The sequence below is a fragment of the Pseudophryne corroboree genome, chromosome 12 (genome assembly GCF_028390025.1).
Source record: "Pseudophryne corroboree isolate aPseCor3 chromosome 12, aPseCor3.hap2, whole genome shotgun sequence".
NCBI lineage: Eukaryota > Metazoa > Chordata > Amphibia > Anura > Myobatrachidae > Pseudophryne > Pseudophryne corroboree.
The window spans coordinates 40,599,172-40,622,023 of record NC_086455.1 but is presented as its reverse complement, the minus strand read 5'-3'; the positions used below and the strand labels follow the sequence as shown (position 1 = coordinate 40,622,023).

Sequence of the window (22,852 nt, the reverse complement as noted above, 5' to 3'; positions counted from 1 at the left end):
AATGCCTTTTCCTTTTAGGATCTGGCGTTCAACCGCCATGCCGTCAAACGCAGCCGCGGTAAGTCTTGGAATAGACACGGTCCCTGCTGAAGCAGGTCCTGTCTTAGAGGTAGAGGCCACGGATCGTCCGTGACCATCTCTTGAAGTTCCGGGTACCAAGACCTTCTTGGCCAATCCGGAGCCACTAGTATCGTTCTTACTCCGCTTTGCCGTATGATTCTCAATACCTTTGGTATGAGAGGCAGAGGAGGAAACACATACACCGACTGGTACACCCAAGGTGTTACCAGCGCGTCCACAGCTATTGCCTGCGGATCTCTTGACCTGGCGCAATACCTGTCCAGTTTTTTGTTGAGGCGAGACGCCATCATGTCCACCATTGGTCTTTCCCAACGGTTTATTAGCATGTGGAAAACTTCTGGATGAAGTCCCCACTCTCCCGGGTGAAGATCGTGTCTGCTGAGGAAGTCTGCTTCCCAGTTGTCCACTCCCGGGATGAACACTGCTGACAGTGCTATCACGTGATTCTCCGCCCAGCGAAGGATCCTGGCAGCTTCTGCCATTGCACTCCTGCTTCTTGTGCCGCCCTGTCTGTTTACATGGGCGACTGCCGTGATGTTGTCCGACTGGATCAACACCGGTCTTCCTTGAAGCAGAGGTTCCGCCTGGCTTAGAGCATTGTAGATTGCTCTTAGTTCCAGAATGTTTATGTGAAGAGACTTTTCCAGGCTCGACCACACTCCCTGGAAGTTTCTTCCTTGTGTGACTGCTCCCCAGCCTCTCAGGCTGGCGTCCGTGGTCACCAGGATCCAATCCTGTATGCCGAATCTGCGGCCCTCCAATAGATGAGCCCTCTGCAACCACCACAGAAGAGATACCCTTGTCCTTGAAGACAGGGTTATCCGCAGGTGCATCTGAAGATGCGTGCATTGATGTACAGACACCTTTCCTGGTTTTAGGAGATTCCTGACCAGGTCGGATAACTCCTTGGCTTTTTCCTCGGGAAGAAAAACCTTTTTCTGAACCGTGTCCAGAATCATCCCTAGGAACAGCAGACGAGTTGTCGGCATTAATTTGGATTTTGGAATATTCAGAATCCATCCGTGCTGCTTTAGCACCTCTTGAGATATTGCTAATCCCATCTCTAGCTGTTCTCTGGACCTTGCCCTTATTAGGAGATCGTCCAAGTATGGGATAATTAATACGCCTTTTCTTCGAAGAAGAATCATCATCTCGGCCATTACCTTTGTAAAGACCCGAGGTGCCGTGGACAAACCAAACGGCAGCGTCTGAAACTGATAGTGACAGTTTTGTACAACGAACCTGAGGTACCCCTGGTGTGAGGGGTAAATTGGAACGTGGAGATACGCATCCTTGATGTCCAAGGATACCATAAAGTCCCCTTCTTCCAGGTTCGCTATCACTGCTCTGAGTGACTCCATCTTGAACTTGAACTTCTTTATGTACAGGTTCAAGGACTTCAGATTTAGAATAGGCCTTACCGAGCCATCCGGCTTCGGTACCACAAATAGAGTGGAATAATACCCCTTCCCTTGTTGTAGAAGAGGTACCTTGACTATCACCTGCTGAGAGTACAGCTTGTGAATGGCTTCCAAAACCGTCTCCCTTTCGGAGGGGAACGTTGGTAAAGCAGACTTCAGGAAACGGCGAGGTGGATCTGTCTCTAATTCCAACCTGTACCCCTGAGATATTATCTGCAGGATCCAGGGATCTACCTGCGAGTGAGCCCACTGCGCGCTGTAATTTTTGAGACGACCTCCCACCGTCCCCGAGTCCGCTTGAGAAGCCCCAGCGTCATGCTTAGGCTTTTGTAGAAGCCGGGGAGGGCTTCTGTTCCTGGGAAGGAGCTGCCTGTTGCTGTTTCTTCCCTCGACCTCTGCCTCGTGGCAGATATGAATAGCCCTTTGCTCTCTTATTTTTAAAGGAACGAAAGGGCTGCGGTTGAAAAGTCGGTGCCTTTTTCTGTTGGGGAGTGACTTGAGGTAGAAAGGTGGATTTCCCGGCTGTAGCCGTGGCCACCAAATCTGATAGACCGACTCCAAATAACTCCTCCCCTTTATACGGCAAAACTTCCATATGCCGTTTTGAATCCGCATCGCCTGTCCACTGTCGCGTCCATAAAGCTCTTCTGGCCGAAATGGACATAGCACTTACCCGTGATGCCAGTGTGCAGATATCCCTCTGTGCATCACGCATATAAAGAAATGCATCCTTTATTTGTTCTAACGACAGTAAAATATTGTCCCTGTCCAGGGTATCAATATTTTCAATCAGGGACTCTGACCAAACTACCCCAGCACTGCACATCCAGGCAGTCGCTATAGCTGGTCGTAGTATAACACCTGCATGTGTGTATATACTTTTTTGGATATTTTCCATCCTCCTATCTGATGGATCTTTAAGTGCGGCCGTCTCAGGAGAAGGTAACGCCACTTGTTTTGATAAGCGTGTTAGCGCCTTGTCCACCCTAGGAGGTGTTTCCCAGCGCTCCCTAACCTCTGGCGGGAAAGGGTATAATGCCAATAATTTCTTTGAAATTATCAGCTTTTTATCAGGGGCAACCCACGCTTCATCACACACGTCATTTAATTCTTCTGATTCAGGAAAAACTATAGGTAGTTTTTTCACACCCCACATAATACCCTGTTTAGTGGTACCTGTAGTATCAGCTAAATGTAACGCCTCCTTCATTGCCAAAATCATATAACGTGTGGCCCTACTGGAAAATACGGTTGATTCGTCACCACTGGAATCAGTGCCTGTGTCTGGGTCTGTGTCGACCGACTGAGGCAAAGGGCGTTTTACAGCCCCTGACGGTGTTTGAGGCGCCTGGACAGGCACTAATTGATTGTCCGGCCGCCTCATGTCGTCAAACGACTGCTTTAGCGTGTTGACACTATCCCGTAATTCCATAAATAAAGGCATCCATTCTGGTGTCGACCCCCTAGGAGGTGACATCCCCATATTTGGCAATTGCTCCGCCTCCACACCAATATCGTCCTCATACATGTCGACACACACGTACCGACACACAGCAGACACACAGGGAATGCTCTAAACGAAGACAGGACCCACTAGCCCTTTGGGGAGACAGAGGGAGAGTCTGCCAGCACACACCAAAAAGCGCTATATATGACAGGGATAGCCTTATAATAAGTGCTCCCTTATAGCTGCTTTATATATATCAAGATATTGCCATTAAATTTGCCCCCCCTCTCTGTTTTACCCTGTTTCTGTAGTGCAGTGCAGGGGAGAGACCTGGGAGCCGTCCTGACCAGCGGAGCTGTGAGAGGAAATGGCGCCGTGTGCTGAGGAGATAGGCCCCGCCCCTTTTTCGGTGGGCTCGTCTCCCGCTATTTTGTGAATACAGGCAGGGGTTAAATATCTCCATATAGCCTCTGGGGGCTATATGTGAGGTATTTTTAGCCTTTATATAGGTTTACATTTGCCTCCCAGGGCGCCCCCCCCCAGCGCCCTGCACCCTCAGTGACTGCGTGTGAAGTGTGCTGAGAGGAAAATGGCGCACAGCTGCAGTGCTGTGCGCTACCTTTAGAAGACTGCAGGAGTCTTCAGCCGCCGATTCTGGACCTCTTCTTACTTCAGCATCTGCAAGGGGGCCGGCGGCGCGGCTCCGGTGACCATCCAGGCTGTACCTGTGATCGTCCCTCTGGAGCTGATGTCCAGTAGCCAAGAAGCCAATCCATCCTGCACGCAGGTGAGTTCACTTCTTCTCCCCTCTGTCCCTCGTTGCAGTGATCCTGTTGCCAGCAGGAATCACTGTAAAATAAAAAACCTAAGCTAAACTTTCTCTAAGCAGCTCTTTATGAGAGCCACCTAGAATTGCACCCTTCTCGGCCGGGCACAAAAATCTAACTGGAGTCTGGAGGAGGGTCATAGGGGGAGGAGCCAGTGCACACCACCTGATCTGGAAAAGCTTTACTTTTTGTGCCCTGTCTCCTGCGGAGCCGCTATTCCCCATGGTCCTTTCAGGAACCCCAGCATCCACTAGGACGATAGAGAAAAGGAGATACATTATCTGCAGGGGTCACACACACACAAAGGTAAGGATTAATATCTTTTGGGGGGAGTCGCTATGCTAAAACCCTACGTAGAGCACCTAGGGGTCCATTTACTAATCCTTCAAAATACATAAACTATAGAGAGATAAAGTACCAGCCAATCAGCTTCTTGCTGCCAAGTTGCAGACTGTGTTTAAAAAATGGCAGTTAGGAGCCAGCCTGAACGCTGAATACAATCCTCACGCTCAGAGAATCATCCCACGTTTCCTTACCGGCTGCCCTCCATCCAGCAGTTAGGCATACATCTACTCACAGCACTCCAGTTTTGAAAAGAGGACTCACGACAGCTTAACGCAACGTATCGATAAGATAACCTGAGTCCTCTTTCAAAACCAGAGTTCCGCTGATAGAGAGATGTATGTACAGTATGTATACCCACACAAAACACAATGGATTGCTATGATGGAGCGGGAGTGGTATGGAAGGTAGATAGTAACTAGGTTGACAGTGTCTAGGTCGACCACTATTGGTCGACAGGCTCTCTAGGTCAACAGGGTCTTTAGGTCGACAGGTCAACATGAGTTTTTAATATATTTTTTGGTGTCGTTTTCTTCGTAGAGTGACCGGGAACCCCAATTAGTGCACCGTGTCCCCTCGCATGGCTCGCGCTTCAGGCAAGGTGCCTCGCTTCGCTTGGCACAGATTACCGTTCCAACCGTAGTCCACGTGGATCGTTAAGTATGAAAAGGTTCAAAAAAAGAAAACAATCGTGAAAAACTCATGTCGACCTATTGACCTGTCGATCTAGAACATGTCGACCTAGAGACCCTGTCGACCTAGAAACCCTGTCGACCTAGTTACTGTCGACCAATAGTGGTCGACCTAGATAGTGTCGACCTAGTTACTGTCGACCTAGAGACCGGATCCCGATGGAGCAGTGGCTCGTTGTGGTATATGGGATGGCTATCATGGAGCTACTACAGCAGAAAGCCATTATTCCCTGTCCAGATCTCCATCATAGTCATCCATTCTGTTATCCCTACTTTTTGTGTTTTACTCTCTGGCCATAAGGTAACCTGTCTAGCTGTTACATCTTCAGCCAAACCCAGGAGGATGCTGGTCTTATACACTACTGTCCCTATTTATGTCTGGCTCATGCAGCTGCTGGAAGCAGAAGTGGGTGATTTGACACCTGCATGAGCACTTACCTTTCTTTGTTATTTAAACTCCCCAACACGGCATTGCACCTTCACTTGATATACATTCTTTTTTTCCTCCTTTACTTCAGCTAAAATTGACTGGGTGAGAAAGAAGGCAAATGATAGCACCGTGACAGCATGATGGATCGCACCTCTTTTTCCTCTTCCCCCTGTTTTATACTTGTAGTAAACTCACAAAACACTGTAGCAAAGGTACAAGGAAAGATTCAGGCTGAAGCGTTGAAAGGCCTTAGACAGAATATATAAATAAAGTTTTGATAAAAAGAAAAAAAAGTATGTCTCTGCTCTCTTGCCTGACTCCTCTCCCATTATAAGAATAGGGGGGAATTCAATTAGTGAAGTTTTATCGACCAGTCGAAAAAAACAGCACTTTACGCCCATTTTTAGGTAAAATTTACATTTAACCTATTCAATGTCCGTGCCGTTTTTTCAACTGGTCAAAACATCCGGCACTGGCAAAAGCCACGTGTATCTGTGAATTTGCCGCTAGTCCACATGTTTTGGCAAATTTGCGGGTATATTCACCCATTTATGGTGCAATTTTTTTCGCCCATGCCGATTCAACAAAAAAATAAAAAGTGAAATGGCATGGGCGAAAATGGATAAAAAAGGGCGAAAATGTTCGCAATTGAATACACTGTGTCGAATTAGTGCAGTTTTTTTGATCAGTCAAAAAAACTGCATTTAATTGAATACCCCCCTAAGTCTCCACTTTATTTGTGAAGATAATTCAGCGGTTCAGTATCACTTGTTCCTTCCCCTAAGGGGACCAAAGCTATTCCAGCCATTTTGTTGCTATTTTCTTTCCTGTTTTCTATTTTCTTGCGGAGATCCTTGGCTATTTTCTTTTCTGTGTCCTTTAATAGTGACGTCACTAAGTTTAGCAGTAGCGAAAGCCACGCAAGGCCGAATAGAATCCAAAGGCACACCAAGGCACGGTAGCCTTCAAATGGATGGCTTCCTTTAGGTCCTATAAAGGAGAACATCAACACGTTTAATCATTCCATTGTTGAGGCACTCATACTCTTGGATTATTGGATGAATATGAAATTGCTAACACTCAAAGTACCAACTTTCATTGTCAAAAGCAACTAAAATGCAACAACAACAAAAAGCGTAACCTAGAAAATAAACATTACAATGTTGATTAAAGTATAACATAAACGGACATTATTTCAAATAACTACTGGAATATAGACACATTTAGTAATATACAGTAACTGCATGCATTAGAGGGCATTCACTGTGTACCAGGGATTAAATCAAAGGAAGTATAAAATGTATGTTTGTGGCGTACTATGGAAAGTGAATCCACAAATATTTCTAACATTATCTAAGTCCAATAAAAATACAGATAAATGTTATAGACAACACGTACCAGATCCTACTACGTAGTCACCAAAGCCAATGGTACTCAGTGAAATGAAGGCATAGTATACTCCTTCCTTGTATGTCCAATGCTCCGTTTCTCTAAAAACCAGGGGTGGTAGTCCCAAAAACACAAGTGTGCCGGTCACCAGGAAAAATATTATTGTCAGGATTTTTGCTTTTTTCTGGAAAAAAATCCAAAAGATTTTATTATTTATTATTTTGACCTCGAATTGTTAGTTCTTGACACACTCAAGCTCAAACCCTCCTTAGGCCAAATGACTTCTCCAAGATCTACAAGATCAGAAGCTAGGTGCTTCTATCAAATCGTTAGAACTGATGAAACAATGGCTACTTCCGACATTACCATCATCATTAATTCTGAAGATCTGGGTCCTAACTGTACTGCTAAAATTATACACCTAAACATATTTCCCATTGCCAAATTAACCCCAATCATGGTAAATGTGTTTTTACTTTATTTATTTTTAAGTAGCTAGGTAAGTCAAGTGACTCGCTCATCTCTGTTCTCCTTCCCCCAATGTCTCTTTCTCATCTCTTTCCCACTCGGCATGTCTCTCTTTCTCACCTGTTTATCCTCCCTATCTATCTTTCTCTCTCTCATCTTTTTCCCTTCCCCAACTCTCTCATCTCTGTCCCACCACCACCTAGCAAGCAACCTCTCTGTTTCTCCCTCACAAATCTCTGCTCCCTGTCTGGCTCTCTCTAATATCTGTGTCCCCCCCCCCCCCCCCCCCCCCCCCCATCTGTCTCTCTTTTATCTCTGTTCCCCCTCTCCTTTAAACTCTCTCTCTCTTTTATCTCTGCCCCTATGATGCTTGTAGGAGAGTATAGACCTGTACCTCCATACATTGCTGGGGGGAGAAGAGAAGCTGTGTCCATATGCAGCCAGTGCTGATTTCACTTTTGTTTAGAGAAAATGTCTTATTAATATAATTCATGTTTATTAAAGATTAGTGACTATGGGTTTTTTTGTTGTTGTTTTTTTTTTTACTAATAAGTGTCAATAAGGCTAGTTATTTGCTGCTGCTTATCACAGAAATAGAAAACCTTCTATCACCACTGTTTACTAATAACATTCAGGTGAGGCATCTGATTAATACTCGGTTCCCCAGCAATAACAGCTGATGACACAGATGCAATGGTACAGGGGGCCCAGACATGTTTTTAAAAAACCCATTGAATTAATAAACAGGGAGAAGGGATCTCTCCCTTTGTTAAATATTCCCCCAAACAATTACACTGCATTAGTTATAGGGGGGTATTCAATTAGGGCCATTTTTTGCCCAGCACTTTTCGGTATTTTTTTAGGGCGAATGGGGATTTGCCCTATTCAATAGCAGGGCCGTTTTTTTGCCTAGATGAAAAATTCAGCAGGTGCGAAAAACATGTGGATCGGCGAATCCACGTGTTTTCGATGTGGGTGTCCCTTTTATTTTTTTAATTTATGGGGACGTGTTTTCAGTTGGCTCCAATAATTTTCGGAGCTATTAAATTCTCCCCACGGCGTATTAAATTGCGGGCCATTTTCGCCAGTTTTGAGGCATTTTTCGCCAATGCCTTTTCGGAAAAACTAATCTGAAAAGGCATTGACATTAATGCCTTAAAAACGGGCGAAAATGGCCCGCAATTTAATACGCAGGGGGGAGAATTGAATAGCTCCGAAAACTATCGGCGCTAACTGAAAACACGTCCCCATGAATTAAAAAAAATAAAAGGGACACTCACATGGCTCGTTTGCTCAGGCCTCAACATTTCCCCCCAAAATTTATTTTACCAAATAAAATAAAAGCTATTAGAACCTACCTAATTTATGCTGTTAATTTGGGATGAAAACCAGCCTTTAAAGCTGCATATGTGGGGTAAAAAAGTGGGCTTGTCAATGAAAGCCTGGACGCACAGAATTGCTTATATCATTTTAATTGAATTATCAAGGTCACCAAAGGTAACTCCACTGAGGAAATGCCCCATATAACGTGTAATTGTTTGATGGGTTTTGCACAAAAATAGAATAAAGGAAAAACAATTTATATATCAATTACCTTTTCCATTCCTTTTCTAACTAGACACTTTCCAAGCCTTTTACACCAGTGGGACAGTGTTTTTCCAGCATGGGCAAGGACTATGATATTTAAGGGGATTCCCAATAATGCATAAAACACGCAGAACATTTGTCCGCCTGCTGTTCTGGGTGCGATTGTTCCGTATCCTAAAAAAAATAAATTCTGTTGCTGAAACTGTATTGCATAGAAGGGTAAGGCCTCAGAGACAGACTGTAATTGGGTGGGTTTTTATCAGGTGTACCCGTTTGACCGGGGTCACACCGCAACTGCGGTGAGGTCAGTGGCTGGTGAGGCACTGCAGCCATAATCTCTGTGAAGTCCCGACGAGGTCATCTTCTGCCGCCGTGCCAATGCCCACTACTGCCGCCACTAATGGGTGCCGACCCTGCCAATGGGCTTCAAAATCGCCGCCATCAACTGCCTGACCAACAGCCTCTAACCTGCATCTCAGTCTGATGCCGCCAGTGCCTGCAGCCTTCCTGCTCATCATACTTGTGATGAGCAGGTGGCTAATTCATTGTCAATTTTCATAAATTTATGGGAGACAGAGAGGTGGAATATGGGGAGATGGGAGAGAGAAGAGAAATATGAAGACAGGACGGATAGACAAGAGAGTAGGCACAGGGGAAGATGGCAGAGAGAGAGGAATAGGGTGAGAAGGAAGAGAGACGGAATAGGGGGCAGAGGGAAGATAGAGAAGGAATAGAGGGAGATGGGAGAGGAGGAATAGAGGAGATGGCAAAGAGAGAGGAGAAATAGGGGTATACGGGAAAGAGGAGAGTGAGAGGAATAGAGGGAGATGACAGAGAGAGAGAGAGGAGGAGCAGGCTGGCAGACTGGGAGTAGTACTGGTGGAGAGCAGGGGGCAGGATTGGAGTAACAGTAGTGCAGAATAGGGGGACAGGCAGGGAGTAATAGAAGGGGGGGGGGCAGGATGGGAGTAGTGGTGGGAAAAAGTGGGCAGTATGGGATCTCACCTCCTCTAATGCAGCTCCCGGGTCCCAGCCACCGTTGCTCCTTCCATGCAAGCTCACACAGGACGGACAGACAGCCTCAGTAGAAGTTATGGGTTCCGCTCCTCTGGTGTTCTCCGCGTAGTCCAGGGGAACATGGGCGTGGCCTGCGATCAGGTTGGGGGTGGGGCAGGGCTGCACCTCCGCACCAGGTGTACATAAGGCTCTTTGTTTTCTGGCTGCCCGCAGTTGTGCCCTCCTCATCACTGGAGCTGTCTGTCCGAGTTCTCTTTGTGACAGTCCAGGGGCAAATGCAGGATTTTTAGGGGGGAAGGAGGGATTCCAGATATGAGAGAGAGGAAGAGCGATAGAAATAGAAGAGAGTGCACATATATAGAAACCTCCAATCCGCGTGTGTGTGTGTGTGTGTGTGTGTGTGTGTGTGTGTGTGTGTGTGTGTGTGTGTGATATATGAACACAGAGCCAAAGAGACATGGGGATGGAGAGACAGACAGACATGTGGAGAGAGGGGGACATGGGGGGGAGGGAGAAAGAGGGAGTGAGACACAGACATGTTGAAAGAGAGACATACATGCTGAGAGACAGTTCTGGAAAGAGAGTAACTTGGGTGGGAGAAAGAGACAGGGACAAAAAGACACAAACATGGAAAGAGAAACGGACATGGGGAGAGAGAGAGACAGACATGAGGTGGGATAGAGACACACATGGAGAGAAAGACACAGGGAAAGAGAGAAGACACAAGGAGGGATAAGACATGGAGAAAGAGACAGACATGGGGAGGGAGAGAGAGTGAAACACACACACATGGGGAGGGAGCAGACATGGAGAGAGAGACACACAGGGAGAGATATACAGAGACGTGGAGACAGACACAGGGAGAGAGATAGACATACGGAGAGAGAGAGAGACAGAGAGAGACGAACAGAGAGAGGAAGAAAGAGGAGTGACATGGGGAGGGAGGAGATATGGGGGGAGATGTACTAAGCCTGAAAAGTGATAAATATCACTGTGATAAAGTACCAGCCAATCGGCTCCTAACTGCCATGTCACAGGCTGTGTTTGAAAAATGACAGTTAGGAGCTGATTGGCTGGTGCTTTAACACAGTGATATTTATCACTTTTCAATCTTAGTACATCTGGCCCATGGAGAGACAGACGCAGTGACTAAGACATGGGGAGGTAGAGATACAGGAAGAGAGAGAGAGACACACGCACACACACACACATTGGGAGGTAGGAGGAGACATGGAGAGAGATACAGACACAAGGAGAGAGAGACAGACACACATGGGGAGAAAGAGACCGAGACAGGAAGAGACAGACACAGGGAGGGAGAGACTGAGGAAAATGGTATGTTAACCCAGTGGTTCTCAAACTGTCATCAGGACCCCACACGGTTCACTATTTCCATGTCACCCAGCAGGTGCACTGTGTATCACCAACTGTCACATTTTAAAAATCTACAGGTGACCTGCAAAACATGAACCGTGTGGGGTCCTGAGGACAGAGTATGAGAACCTGTGCCCCTATTCCAGGTGCTACAAGGGCAGCGTTTCCACAGCAGCTGTTAATACGTAGAGGTTAGTTACACCTGAAACAAAATACATGATGAAATAGCGCTCAACAGAATAATATAAAAGAGATGGCATGGTTAATATATTAAAACACTTTCATATGGCAAATATCCCATGTATATCACAGAAATAGTAAAGTGACAATAAGCTTGCAATTAGCATTGATGAGCACAAAATCAACAGCAGTGAATAGTTACCGCAGCTGATGGTAGGGTCACAATGGACAAGGTCGCATTCTGGCGGCCGGGATCCCGACGTCGGTATGCTGACTGCCAGGATCCCGGCCGCCAGTCAACCATACCCAATGCATTTGAATGACTACTTCTACCTGGTGTAGGATTGTGACCCTACCATCAGCTGCGGTAACTATTCAATGCTGCTGATTTTGTGCTCATCAATAGACTGCCTATCACCCCCCCAGGGACTATACTAGGAACAGATATACGGAAATGTATTCTGTATTATTGGAACAGGGGCATAAACTGTAACATATTACTTCATGTACTTTTTAAACATGTGATTTTAGCTCAGATTGCAAGCTGATTGTCACTTTACTATTTCTGTGATATACATGAGATATTTGCCAAATTAAAGTGTTTTAATATATTAACCATGCCAACTTTTATATTATTATATGTTATTCCAGTGCCGGATTAAGAGGGGACCCAGGGGGTAAGTACCCTGGGCCCTCCAGGTCTAAGCTGCTGTCCATTGACAATTCTACTGTCTACAGGCTCCACCGCCAGCAGCAGCACTCCCAGCAGCAGCGGCAGCTGCTGGGAGAGCTGTACCCGTGTCGGAGCCTGAAGAGTAATAGAATAATCCCCTACGGGTACACCCTTGATGTTTCTACTGGAGGGCGGGTGACACGTGGAAACGCCCGAGATGCCCGCAGCAGCAATACAGTCCCTTGCAAGGCTGCGTGCCTTGGCCGGTGTCTAAGCCCCTGTCCCAGTACACAGGATTCATTAGAGTGGAGGAGGAGGCGAGGATTGACAAAAGTGCGCCCGCCTCCTCACTGCCCCAGCGATCTGACTCTGTCCCAAACTCCCGTCGAAGCATCAGCTCCAGCTCATGGTGTTAGGTGAGGGACTCTGAGGAGCAACAGCAGGTTAGATTAGAGTGGACTGATGGGGGAGAGTGCTGGGCACAGGCTGTACTGCACACACCCAGCTCAGACACTAACAAGTGCATTGTTTAGTGTTTGGGACACTGGCTTCAATGTGCCAATGTGGCTGTGTGCATATGTGAATGTGGCTGTGTGCATTTGCGTGTGTGTGCATATGTGAATGTAGCTGTGTGCATTTGCGTGTGTGTGCATATGTGAATGTGGATGTGTGCATTTGCGTGTGTGTGCATATGTGAATGTGGATGTGTGCATTTGCGTGTGTGTACATATGTGAATGTAGCTGTGTGCATTTGCGTGTGTGTGCATATGTGAATGTGGCTGTGTGCATTTGCGTGTGTGTGCATATGTGAATGTGGATGTGTGCATTTGCGTGTGTGTGCATATGTGAATGTGGATGTGTGCATTTGCGTGTGTGCATATGTGAATGTGGATGTGTGCATTTGCGTGTGTGTGCATATGTGAATGTAGCTGTGTGCATTTGCGTGTGTGTGCATATGTGAATGTGGATGTGTGCATTTGCGTGTGTGTGCATATGTGAATGTAGCTGTGTGCATTTGCGTGTGTGTGCATATGTGAATGTAGCTGTGTGCATTTGCGTGTGTGTGCATATGTGAATGTGGCTGTGTGCATTTGCGTGTGTGTGCATATGTGAATGTAGCTGTGTGCATTTGCGTGTGTGTGCATATGTGAATGTAGCTGTGTGCATTTGCGTGTGTGTGCATATGTGAATGTGGCTGTGTGTGGCTACGTTCTTTGCAGTTGGACCACACCTCTTTATTGGTATACTACATTTTTCAGTTATTTAAGGGGGGGTTACTGTTCGCCCCTGAGTCTGTGCCCACAGGCTTGATCGTCTCCCCTCCGTCTGCACGTTCGTGTCGAGTAGACGCGCTGCACAAAAGACAACTGGGGGTGGAGACATCCTCCATGAAGGCACTGAGGAGCGGGACTCTGAAGGGGAATCATTAAACATATTTTATGAGCTGGGGGTGAGAGAAGGTTATTAACTCCTGACATCAGGGAAGGCGGCCCCCCTGTTTTCAGTGCCCCAGGACCCCTGAAGGCTTAATCCATTTATTCTATTGTGTGCACTTTCATCATTTTTGGTAGGGGAGAGAGAGAGAGATAGAGACTGACATATGGAGGGAGAGAGGCATGGAGAGACTGACACCAGGAGAGACAGAAACAGGGAGAGACAGACATGCAGAGAGAGACAGACATGAAGAGAGTGATATGGGGAGGGAGAGGGAGACTGGTTTGGGAAGGGACTCAGAGAGAGGGACACAGAGAGAGACAGCTACACAGATGGAGAGAGAGAGAAATTCAGGCATGAGGAGAGAAGACAGAGACTACTTACCCGATCAGCCAGCCAGCCCCCTCCAGCATACCAGTCACGGACCTGCTGCAGAGTCACTTCCTCACCCGACCTCTGAACTCTCAAAGGCCCATGGGAACTGCCTGAGAGGAGCTGGCCGGGTGAAGTGACTCTGCAGCTCCCCCTACAGTTCAGTCAGCCCAGCCTCCACATAAGTGTAATGATGCTGTGCGGCAGCTGCACATTACAGACAGAGCCTGCCCTGCTGCCTTGAAGTCCTCCGTCTCCGGTAAACTTCGGGGGGCGGCGGAGGGGTCACAATCGGCACCCCTTGGTGTAAGCTCGGGAGGGGGGTGGACATTGTTTGCGGCAGTCAGCCCGGGAAGGGGGGTGGATTGCTATTCTGACAGTACAATCCACCCCTGCTGCCACTGCCCAATCATTCAGTGACAGGGGCGTGCTCTCATATCTGACAGCACGCCTCTTGTCACAGCGGCACTCCTAGAGGTGCCGCTTGCAGGGTTTTTTGTAATGGGCTTTTACTGCCCGATGCCTGGCCCCGCCCCCCGCTTCCGGCCCTCTCATATAGCCAGCGGGAGGCACCGAAAGCGGTGCCTCCGATTCATAAGTAAATAAGTAAAACCGTTTTTTTTTTTAAATATAAAAAGATGATTAAAATAATATAAAGTCTGAGCACATACTTATGACACATCATATGTGTCATAAGTATATTTTTTCTATTATTTTAATCATTTATGACAGGGGAGGCACTGCCTCCCCTGCCTCCCCTGACTGCACGTCCCGTCTAATCAGGAAACTGCCAAGTGACGCAATGCTTACTCAGCTCTACATTAAAGTGAATGGGGAACGCTGTTTCCCTGTCACACTGGGGGAAATGTATCAACGCTTGGAGAGATATAAAGTACCAACCAATCAGCACTTACAGTAACTGTCATTTTCCAAACACTGCCTGTAACATGCCAGTTAGAAGCTGATTGGTTCATACTTTATCTCTCTCCAAAGTTTCATACATCTCCCTCACAGTAATCACTTATTCAGTGCTTTGACAACAGGATCACACTGATGTTATATGGAATAATTCCGGGTGCACATTAATATTATATTTGGTTCCATTCAGGCCTGAAACCATGTCCAGATTAATGATGAGGCAGATGGGACTAATGTTCCAGGCCTCCACATATAAATAGGCCCATCAAAAAGTAATGCCATTTTTTTACAAACACCCACATGTCACTGGCCACACCCTCACAACACTGGCCACTCCTCCACTTCTCACAGCAAGATTACCAACAGTGCATCCTTCGTAAAATGCATAAACCAAGTGGTTTTGCCACAGGCTTTAAAGTGGCAATTATTTTAAAGGCAATACAGTGACTATAAGGTTATACCCTTTTAATTTTGGCTTTTCTGGACAGGAGGCATGTCTGGCCAAAAACCACAGTGGTGTTACAACTGTTTTTTTATTGTCAGACTAGAGGCTATTATCTGACCATCTAATAAGGAATAAAAAATGGTTTTGCAGATATACACCCCTCATGTCTATTATTCAAACACACCTCACCATAGGGCAAATGTACTAAGCCTTGGAGACAGATAAAGTGGATGGAGATGAAGTAAAAAAAGACAATTTGACCATTGAATTCAACCTGTTAGTGCTCTCCTATACTGTAATATTTTTAAGCCTAATTTAACTGTGGTTAATGTTTAGCCGTTATGTCAATTCTATTTATATTTTTTTATTTTACTAATATAGTGCATGATTTACCCACCATAACCCTGTATATCCTTATCCATTAGGAATTGATCAAGCCTATTCTTAAAAACAACGACTGAGTCCGTCATTACTACTCTCTCAGGCAGCGAATTCCAAATACATATTGTCCTTACTGTGAAGAAACCTTTCCGTCTCTGTGTGCAAAATCTCCTCTCTTCCAACCTAAGTGAGTGTCCACGTGTCCTTTGTGATGATCTTACCATAAACAATTCCCCCGCTAACTCTGTGTATTGACCCCTTATATGTTTGTAAATGTTAATCATGGATTCATGTCCCCTCTTAATCTTCTTTTTTCCAGTGTGAACATGCTAAGCCTAGCAAGCCATTCCTCGTATTCTAGCATCTCCATACCCTTAATCAATTTGGTAGCCCAACTGTGAACCTTTTCTAGTTCCAGGATATCCTTTTTGTAGTATGGTGCCCATAATTGTGCACAGTATTCCAGATGTGGCCTCACTAGTGATTTATTTAATGGGAGTATTACACTCTCATCCCTTGCATCAATTCCCCTCTTTATGCATGCTAATACCCTGTTTGCCTTTTTTGCTGCATTTCTACTTTGGGTACAACTGCTCAGTTTGTTATGTGAACACCTAAATATTTTTTCAGTACAGAATCCCCTAGTTTTTCCCCATTTAGTATGTAGGTAGTATTTTTGTTCTTGCTACCAAAGGGCATTACCTTACATTTGTCTATATTGAACCTCATTCTCCATTTTGCCGCCCATGTTTTTAGATTAAATAAATCGTTCTAAAGAGACTCAGCATCCCCCCTCCGAATTTATGACCTTACACAGTTTGGTATTGTCCGCAAAAAGTGACACTGTGCTTCCTAGACCTACTACCAGATCATTTATGAAAATGTTGAACAATAGTGGTCCAAGTACAGACTCTTGTGGCACACCACTTAGTACTTCAGTCCAATTCAAAAAAGTTCCATTTACCACCACTCACTGCTCCCTTTTATCCAACCAGTTTCTAACCCAAGTGCATATTGTTCTCCCTAGCTCAAGTTCTCTTAATTGTAGATAAGTCTCATGTGAGGTACTGTATTGAAAGCTTTAGCAAAGTCTAAAATAATTATGTCCACCTCTTTAACCTGATCTAGGTTCGCGCTGTTCCATAAAAGCCTATTAAGTTAGTTTGACATGATCTATCATTCACAAATCCATGTTGGTTCCTATTAATAACCTTATTGGTTTCAAGGAACGCCTGCATTCTATCCCTTAAAATACCTTCCATTACTTTCTCCACTATGGATGTAAAACTTACTGGTCAATAATTACCCGGTTCAGATTTACTTCCCTTTTTATATATCGGCACTACTTCCACAATACGCCAGTCTTTAGGGACCATGCCTGATATAAGCGAGTCATTGAAAATCAAATATAGGGGTCTTGCTAATTCGGAGTGGAGCATGAGAACCCTTGGGTGAATTCCGTTGGGACCAGGTGACTTATAAATCTTAATTTTTCTTAATTGGTCAGAGACTACTTCCTCACTTAAATAAGCATTTAGCAGTGAGACATTATCATTGCTGAGGCCGCCATCTGGTCTTCTCTTGTGAATACAAATGAGAAAAACTTGTTTAATTTTTCCGCTATGTCACTGTCATCTTTGATTAGGATGCCCAACTTGCCTTTTTAAAGGGCCTACAGTACACTCTTTTTCTTTAATCTTTTGATGTTGATGTATCTAAAAAAAAATTGGGGTTTGATTTATTATTCCGTGTCTATTTTAGACGCTCTGATTTCTCTTTTGCATATTTTGTTACAATCCTTATAGTACTGGAATGACTCCGCCCTCCTGTCTGATTTATACTTATTGAATGCTTGCCTCTTTTTGCCCATTAGTTCCTTAATCTTTTTGTTAAGACACATTGGTTTGGAATTATTACTCCTTTGTTTGCTGCCCTTGGGAATGAATTTACGAGCATAACTAGCGAGCAGCATTTTTAATACATCCCATTTCTCTGTAGTATTCTTGCCTTGAAACAAAATTTCCCAGTCAATGTCCCTTAAAGCTTCCCTCATCATGTCAAAGTTGCCTTTGCTAAAGGTTAGAGTCTTAGTTGAGCCTGTATAGGGCTGCTTGTGAAAACTGATATTGAATGTGACCATATTGTGGTTGCGGTTTCCCATGGGCTCCCCTACTATAATATTTGATATCAATTCCCCATTGTTTGTTAAAACCAGGTCTAAGATTGCATTGTACCTAGTTGGTTCCTCGATTAATTAAAGTAGTGATCATTTAGTGTGTTTAAAAACTTATTACCCCTAGCAGTGTCACATGAATCATCTGACCAATTAATTTCTGGATAGTTAAAATCTCCCAACACTATTACGTCTCCTAATCCTGCCACTTTTTTGATTTGCTTCAGTTTCAATTCCTCATCAGACACATTAATATCAGGCTGCTTGTAGCATATCCCCATTAAAAGTTTTTTTAGTTCCATTTCCCCAGCATGCAATTTCTACCCATAGAGTCTCCACAGTATTTACAGTCCCATTACAAATGTATTTACTTATATCAGGTTTTAAAAAGGCTTTAAAGAAAGACATACCGCTCCACCCCGTTTATTTAATCCGTCTCTCCTGAACAATGTATGACCCTCCAGATTGACTGTCTAATCATGCGTTTTGTCCCACCAAGTTTCAGTAATACCTATATCATACTGTTTGTTTGCTGCAAGGACATCTAGTTCCCCCTCTTCGCCTGTAAGGCTTCTAGCATTTACATACATACAATTAAGATAAGTATTCCATCTTATGCTATATACAGCATTTTCTATGTGCATTATTAGTGATCCATATTCATCATCAATTTGTATTTTGGTAATACCCTTGGTAATACCCTTGCTGGCTGCTCTTTCCCTCCCCCCTTCTTCACCCCTATTCTGCTCATTACCTCTATCCCTACTATTCTCACTGCTTGACCCATAGTTTCGAGGTAAACCCTCCCCCCATGCACCTAGTTTAAAATCTCTTCCAACCTTCTAACCATCCTTCCTCCCCAGCACTGCTGCCACCTCATTCAGGTGCAAGCCATCGCGACAAAAAATATGTCGCCTGAGAAGTCTGCTCAATGTTCCAGGAACACAAACCTCTCTTTCCTACACCAGTCTCTAAGCCACACATTTACCTCCCTAATCTTCCTCTGCCTCCCTGGGATAGAACATGGCACAGGTAATATTTTGGAGAATATTACCCTAGATGTCCATGCCTTAAGTTTCTGGTCTAAATCCCTATAATCTTTCTTAAGGACATCTCACCTACCACTAACTTTTTCGCTGGTGCCAACGTGCACCAAGACCACTAGGTCATTTCCAGCCCCTCCCAACAATCTTTCTACCTGGTCCGCAATGGGTCATACCCGAGCACCTGGGAGACAACAGACTGTACGGCGATCACGGTCCCAGTAGCAGATTGCCCTGTCTGTCTTCCTGATAATAGAATCCCATACCACCACAATCTGACTAGGTACCTTGCTTACTTTTATCCCAACGGTGCCAGAGGGACTGCTCCTCCAGTTGCTAGAGGGAACAGTCTCCTTTAGCTCTGTCATTTCTTCACTGCCATCCACAGACTCTTTGTCCAATCGGGCAAATTTATTGGGGTTTGGTAGTTCAGAGATGTCCTGACTCCTCCTCTTTTTTGATCATATGCCATCAGACTCCTCCACATGCCACTTTTATGTCATCAGACTCTTCCACAAGCCCCTTTTATGCCATCAGACTCCTCCATGTGCCCCTTTTATGGCAGCAGACTCCTCCACGTGCCCCTTTTATGCCATCAGACTCCTCCACATGCCCCTTATATGCCATCAGACTCCTCCATGTGCCCATTTTATGCTGTCAGACTCCTCCATGTGCCCCATTTATTCCATGAGACTCCTCCTTGTGCCCCTAAATATACCAGTTCCACCATTCACTGACTCATAGTCATCACGCTGCTGAAAGGAATATTAAGATTAAGGAGGAGCAGCTGAGAGGGAGCAATCCGCAGACAGCATCAGTATTGTTACCAATATACCCCAAAATGCGGTAACAAAATAGGGCGTCAGTAATACACATTACATGGTTTATTTATAGATGTGTGGATGCTTTCCCTGAGCTGGAATTCTTTCTGGGAAAGACATTGGTCATGGTGATACAAATTCAGAGAAACACTGTGTAAAGATGCGGTAGTTGTACATTAGTGTGTAAAGTAATACATTATCGGGAATCATGTAGATATGTAATGCTCATGCACTGGGGAGAACTGTCTGATGGTGTGTAAGAGCACTGAGAAGCCCATTTTCAGGCTACAAGGTCTCTGCATTTTACTAAAACATTTTTACATTTTTTTTAGACGTTTTATATTTTCTTACTTGGACCGGCCATATCCACAAATGTACAGTATACACATAAATTAAGCCCAGTCCATATGCTTGGAGAGTTCTTAGAACAACAATGAAATAATAATAAGCAGAGGGCAGAACTTACCTATGGTGGTCACAACTGTGCCCGCAAAAAAGAAGGCACTGCCTAAATCCCAGTTAGTGTGGTCCCCTGACGTGCCATTCTGTAAAGGATTTACCCCTTGCTTAACTGCATCTGTAATAACCTGTTTATGAAAACAAAGTCCCATTTTAGAATGTAATATTCTGTAATAACATATCTAAGAAATACAGGCTTGTGAGCAGGGCTCTCTTTATATATCTGACATTGCCCAGTCTCATTTCATTCCTGAATGTAAAGCGCAACTGAATATGCTGGTGCTATATACCATAAGTAAATATTAATAATAATAATAATAATAATAATATATACAAAAATTGTACCTCCAATTTTACGTATAAGGGCTTGTTCTCAGAAAAGTGCCAAAATACAAAGCAAAACTAGGTTATATAACTAAATACTTTCTGACAATGGGGTCTATTCAACTGATGTCGGAACTGCCGTCTAGTCGGGAAGAATCATGAATCATGATTCAACCTATTCAATGGTCCTGCCGTTTTTCCGACTTGTCGGCAATTCCGATTTGTCGGAAAACACATGGATTGGTGGATTAGCTGCGAATCCACGTGTTTTCTCGGATTTGCGGCCAAATCCAACAGGCTTTAGTGCTGTTTTCAACAATGTCAATGCGACTTTACAAAAAGTCGGATTGGCATTGTCCAAAATGGGCAAAACCTGTCGGATTGGCCCACAAATTGAATACTGCATTGTAGGATCCTCTCCTTCGGAGAGGATCCAACATGCATTGAATAGACCCCAATGTGGATGTACAGTACATTTTGATGCAAGTGCGCCTATAGGTTTTCCTGATCCATACATCCCACATTCCTGTATTGGAGTTTGCGGGACTGTATATCTACCTGATACTCATTTCCTAAGAATAGGGTGAGCAATATCCAGACTGTCTCCATTACATATGCAACATTTATAGGTTTTAATGTTACTATAAAGTTATTTGTGTATAAAATTGTACTTTCCCACGTTATGTGCAAAATGATGGTGCAAAGTGCATCCCATATGAAGACGCATGTTACAACATCACCTACAGAACTTATATCCTTTTATACCGCATTCATGGATCAAGTCCATGTCACTGAACACAGGTTTCAAGCAGTGTCACAGCAACTTGAAACCCATTCACACTATTGGCTGGACCTGGGATATTATCGGTGCTTACCTCTACCGGCGCTTGGAGATTACATCATCTCCAAGCCCCTGGACTGCTACTCTCCATATGCAGTGAACGGGACATAGTCAGATGACCCGGGTTACCCGTTCACACTGCCCTGTAACCTGGGTTGGATTCCTGGGTGACTGGAACCGGATTAACCCTTTCACACTGAGTTTTTGTGGCAGCGTTAAATGGCAAATGTTCAGCAGAGAGAAACTACATGGGAAAGCCATTCTATTGTCTGCGCTACTCTTCTAGCTCATTTTATTACCAGTACACAGAATCTCATTTGAGCATGTGGGTCCAAAGCTGGGCTTTCTGTTGAGCCCTGCCCCCACTTAACATAAGGAGAGCCTGGTTCAACTTGTTGCTTCTCCATTGTTTGATGGAAGTAATGAATGCGGTTGGATGTTGTCACGATCCTAGGCACGGCGATTCCCCAGATACGCCAATCTGTGAATCCCTGCCACGTGACACCGCTACTGGATACCTGAGCGCGTGTGTTAATTTCAACACGGTCACTGCCACCAGCCAAAGTACAAACATTTAGGGTATGACCCAAGGCAAACTTATGGCTTTTGCCTGCACCCAGAATTATTAATATTTTGGTAATGCCTCTTTTAGAGAGTTGGGTTGGATACACAACAGAAAACCAGAGCTAAAATGTATTATTTAATTTAAGTAAAACACTTCAAAGCTTATGTTACAGAAAAAAGAAAGGTACAAGAATATAATGATAAAAAGTCAAAGTCACAGCAGAAAAGACAATTTCGAGAAAATAAAAATAGGAAGATAAAACCCACCAATCCTCCTAACACATGCAGCGTGGAACGATGGGGTGAAGTGAAGCCTCTTCAGATATATCGGGACATTACAGAGCCAGAATGTTCTCCTGACCCACTTCTTTGATAATGCATCTTTCTGGCCCTAGCTCTGGTTCTGGGACAATCAAACTAGCTCTGGTCACGAGGAATTTCACACCTAAGCAGTCAGTGTGTCTCTGAGTTCTGTGGCTACAATGAAATGCCAGCAAATCAATCAAGCTACAACCATTTGACATGCAAAGACAGTTATCGCACACACTGGTACATTGATACATCGATCAGAATATTGGTATCACATACATTGATATTAACAGGGCTATTTCTACTTGAAATAGCCTGGATCATAACACCTCCCCCTTTAAGATCAGCATAGGAGCAGTGGCACGTCAGGCCACAGTCTCCTATGAACTTTTCACACAGGATTTATTCATAACCACACACATGGCATTTGCAGAGATTGATCAATACAATATTGGCCCTCATTCCGAGTTGTTCGCTCGTTATTTTTCTCTCGCAACGGAGCGATTAGTCGCTAATGCGCATGCGCAATGTCCACAGTTCGACTGCGCTAAGTAAATTTGCTATGCAGTTAGGTATTTTACTCACGGCATTACGAGGTTTTTTCTTTGTTCTGGTGATCGTAATGTGATTGACAGGAAGTGGGTGTTTCTGGGCGGAAACTGGTCGTTTTATGGGCGTGTGCGAAAAAACGCTACCGTTTCTGGTAAAAACACGGGAGTGGCTGGAGAAACGGGGGAGTGTCTGGGCGAACGCTGGGTGTGTTTGTGACGTCAAACCAGGAACGGCAAGCACTGAACTGATCGCAGATGCCGAGTAAGTGTGGAGCTACTCAGAAACTGC

The 22,852-nt window shown here is 44.7% G+C and overlaps 1 protein-coding gene across 3 annotated transcripts in view; it reads right to left on the bottom strand.

Moving 5' to 3' along the window:
• Positions 1 to 5,902: 5,902 nt before the first annotated feature.
• LOC134980534 (potassium channel subfamily K member 16-like) overlaps positions 5,903 to 22,852 on the bottom strand; it is a 63,081-nt gene continuing 46,131 nt past the window's right edge. For all 3 annotated transcript variants that reach the window (XM_063947388.1, XM_063947390.1, XM_063947389.1), the window contains 4 exons: positions 19,982 to 20,102; positions 8,692 to 8,858; positions 6,639 to 6,813; positions 5,903 to 6,230 (listed from right to left, as the gene is read on the bottom strand). In XM_063947388.1, the coding sequence (XP_063803458.1) occupies positions 5,974 to 6,230; positions 6,639 to 6,813; positions 8,692 to 8,858; positions 19,982 to 20,102 (720 nt within the window). In that variant the 3' untranslated portion in view covers positions 5,903 to 5,973. The remainder of the gene's footprint in view (positions 6,231 to 6,638; positions 6,814 to 8,691; positions 8,859 to 19,981; positions 20,103 to 22,852) is intronic.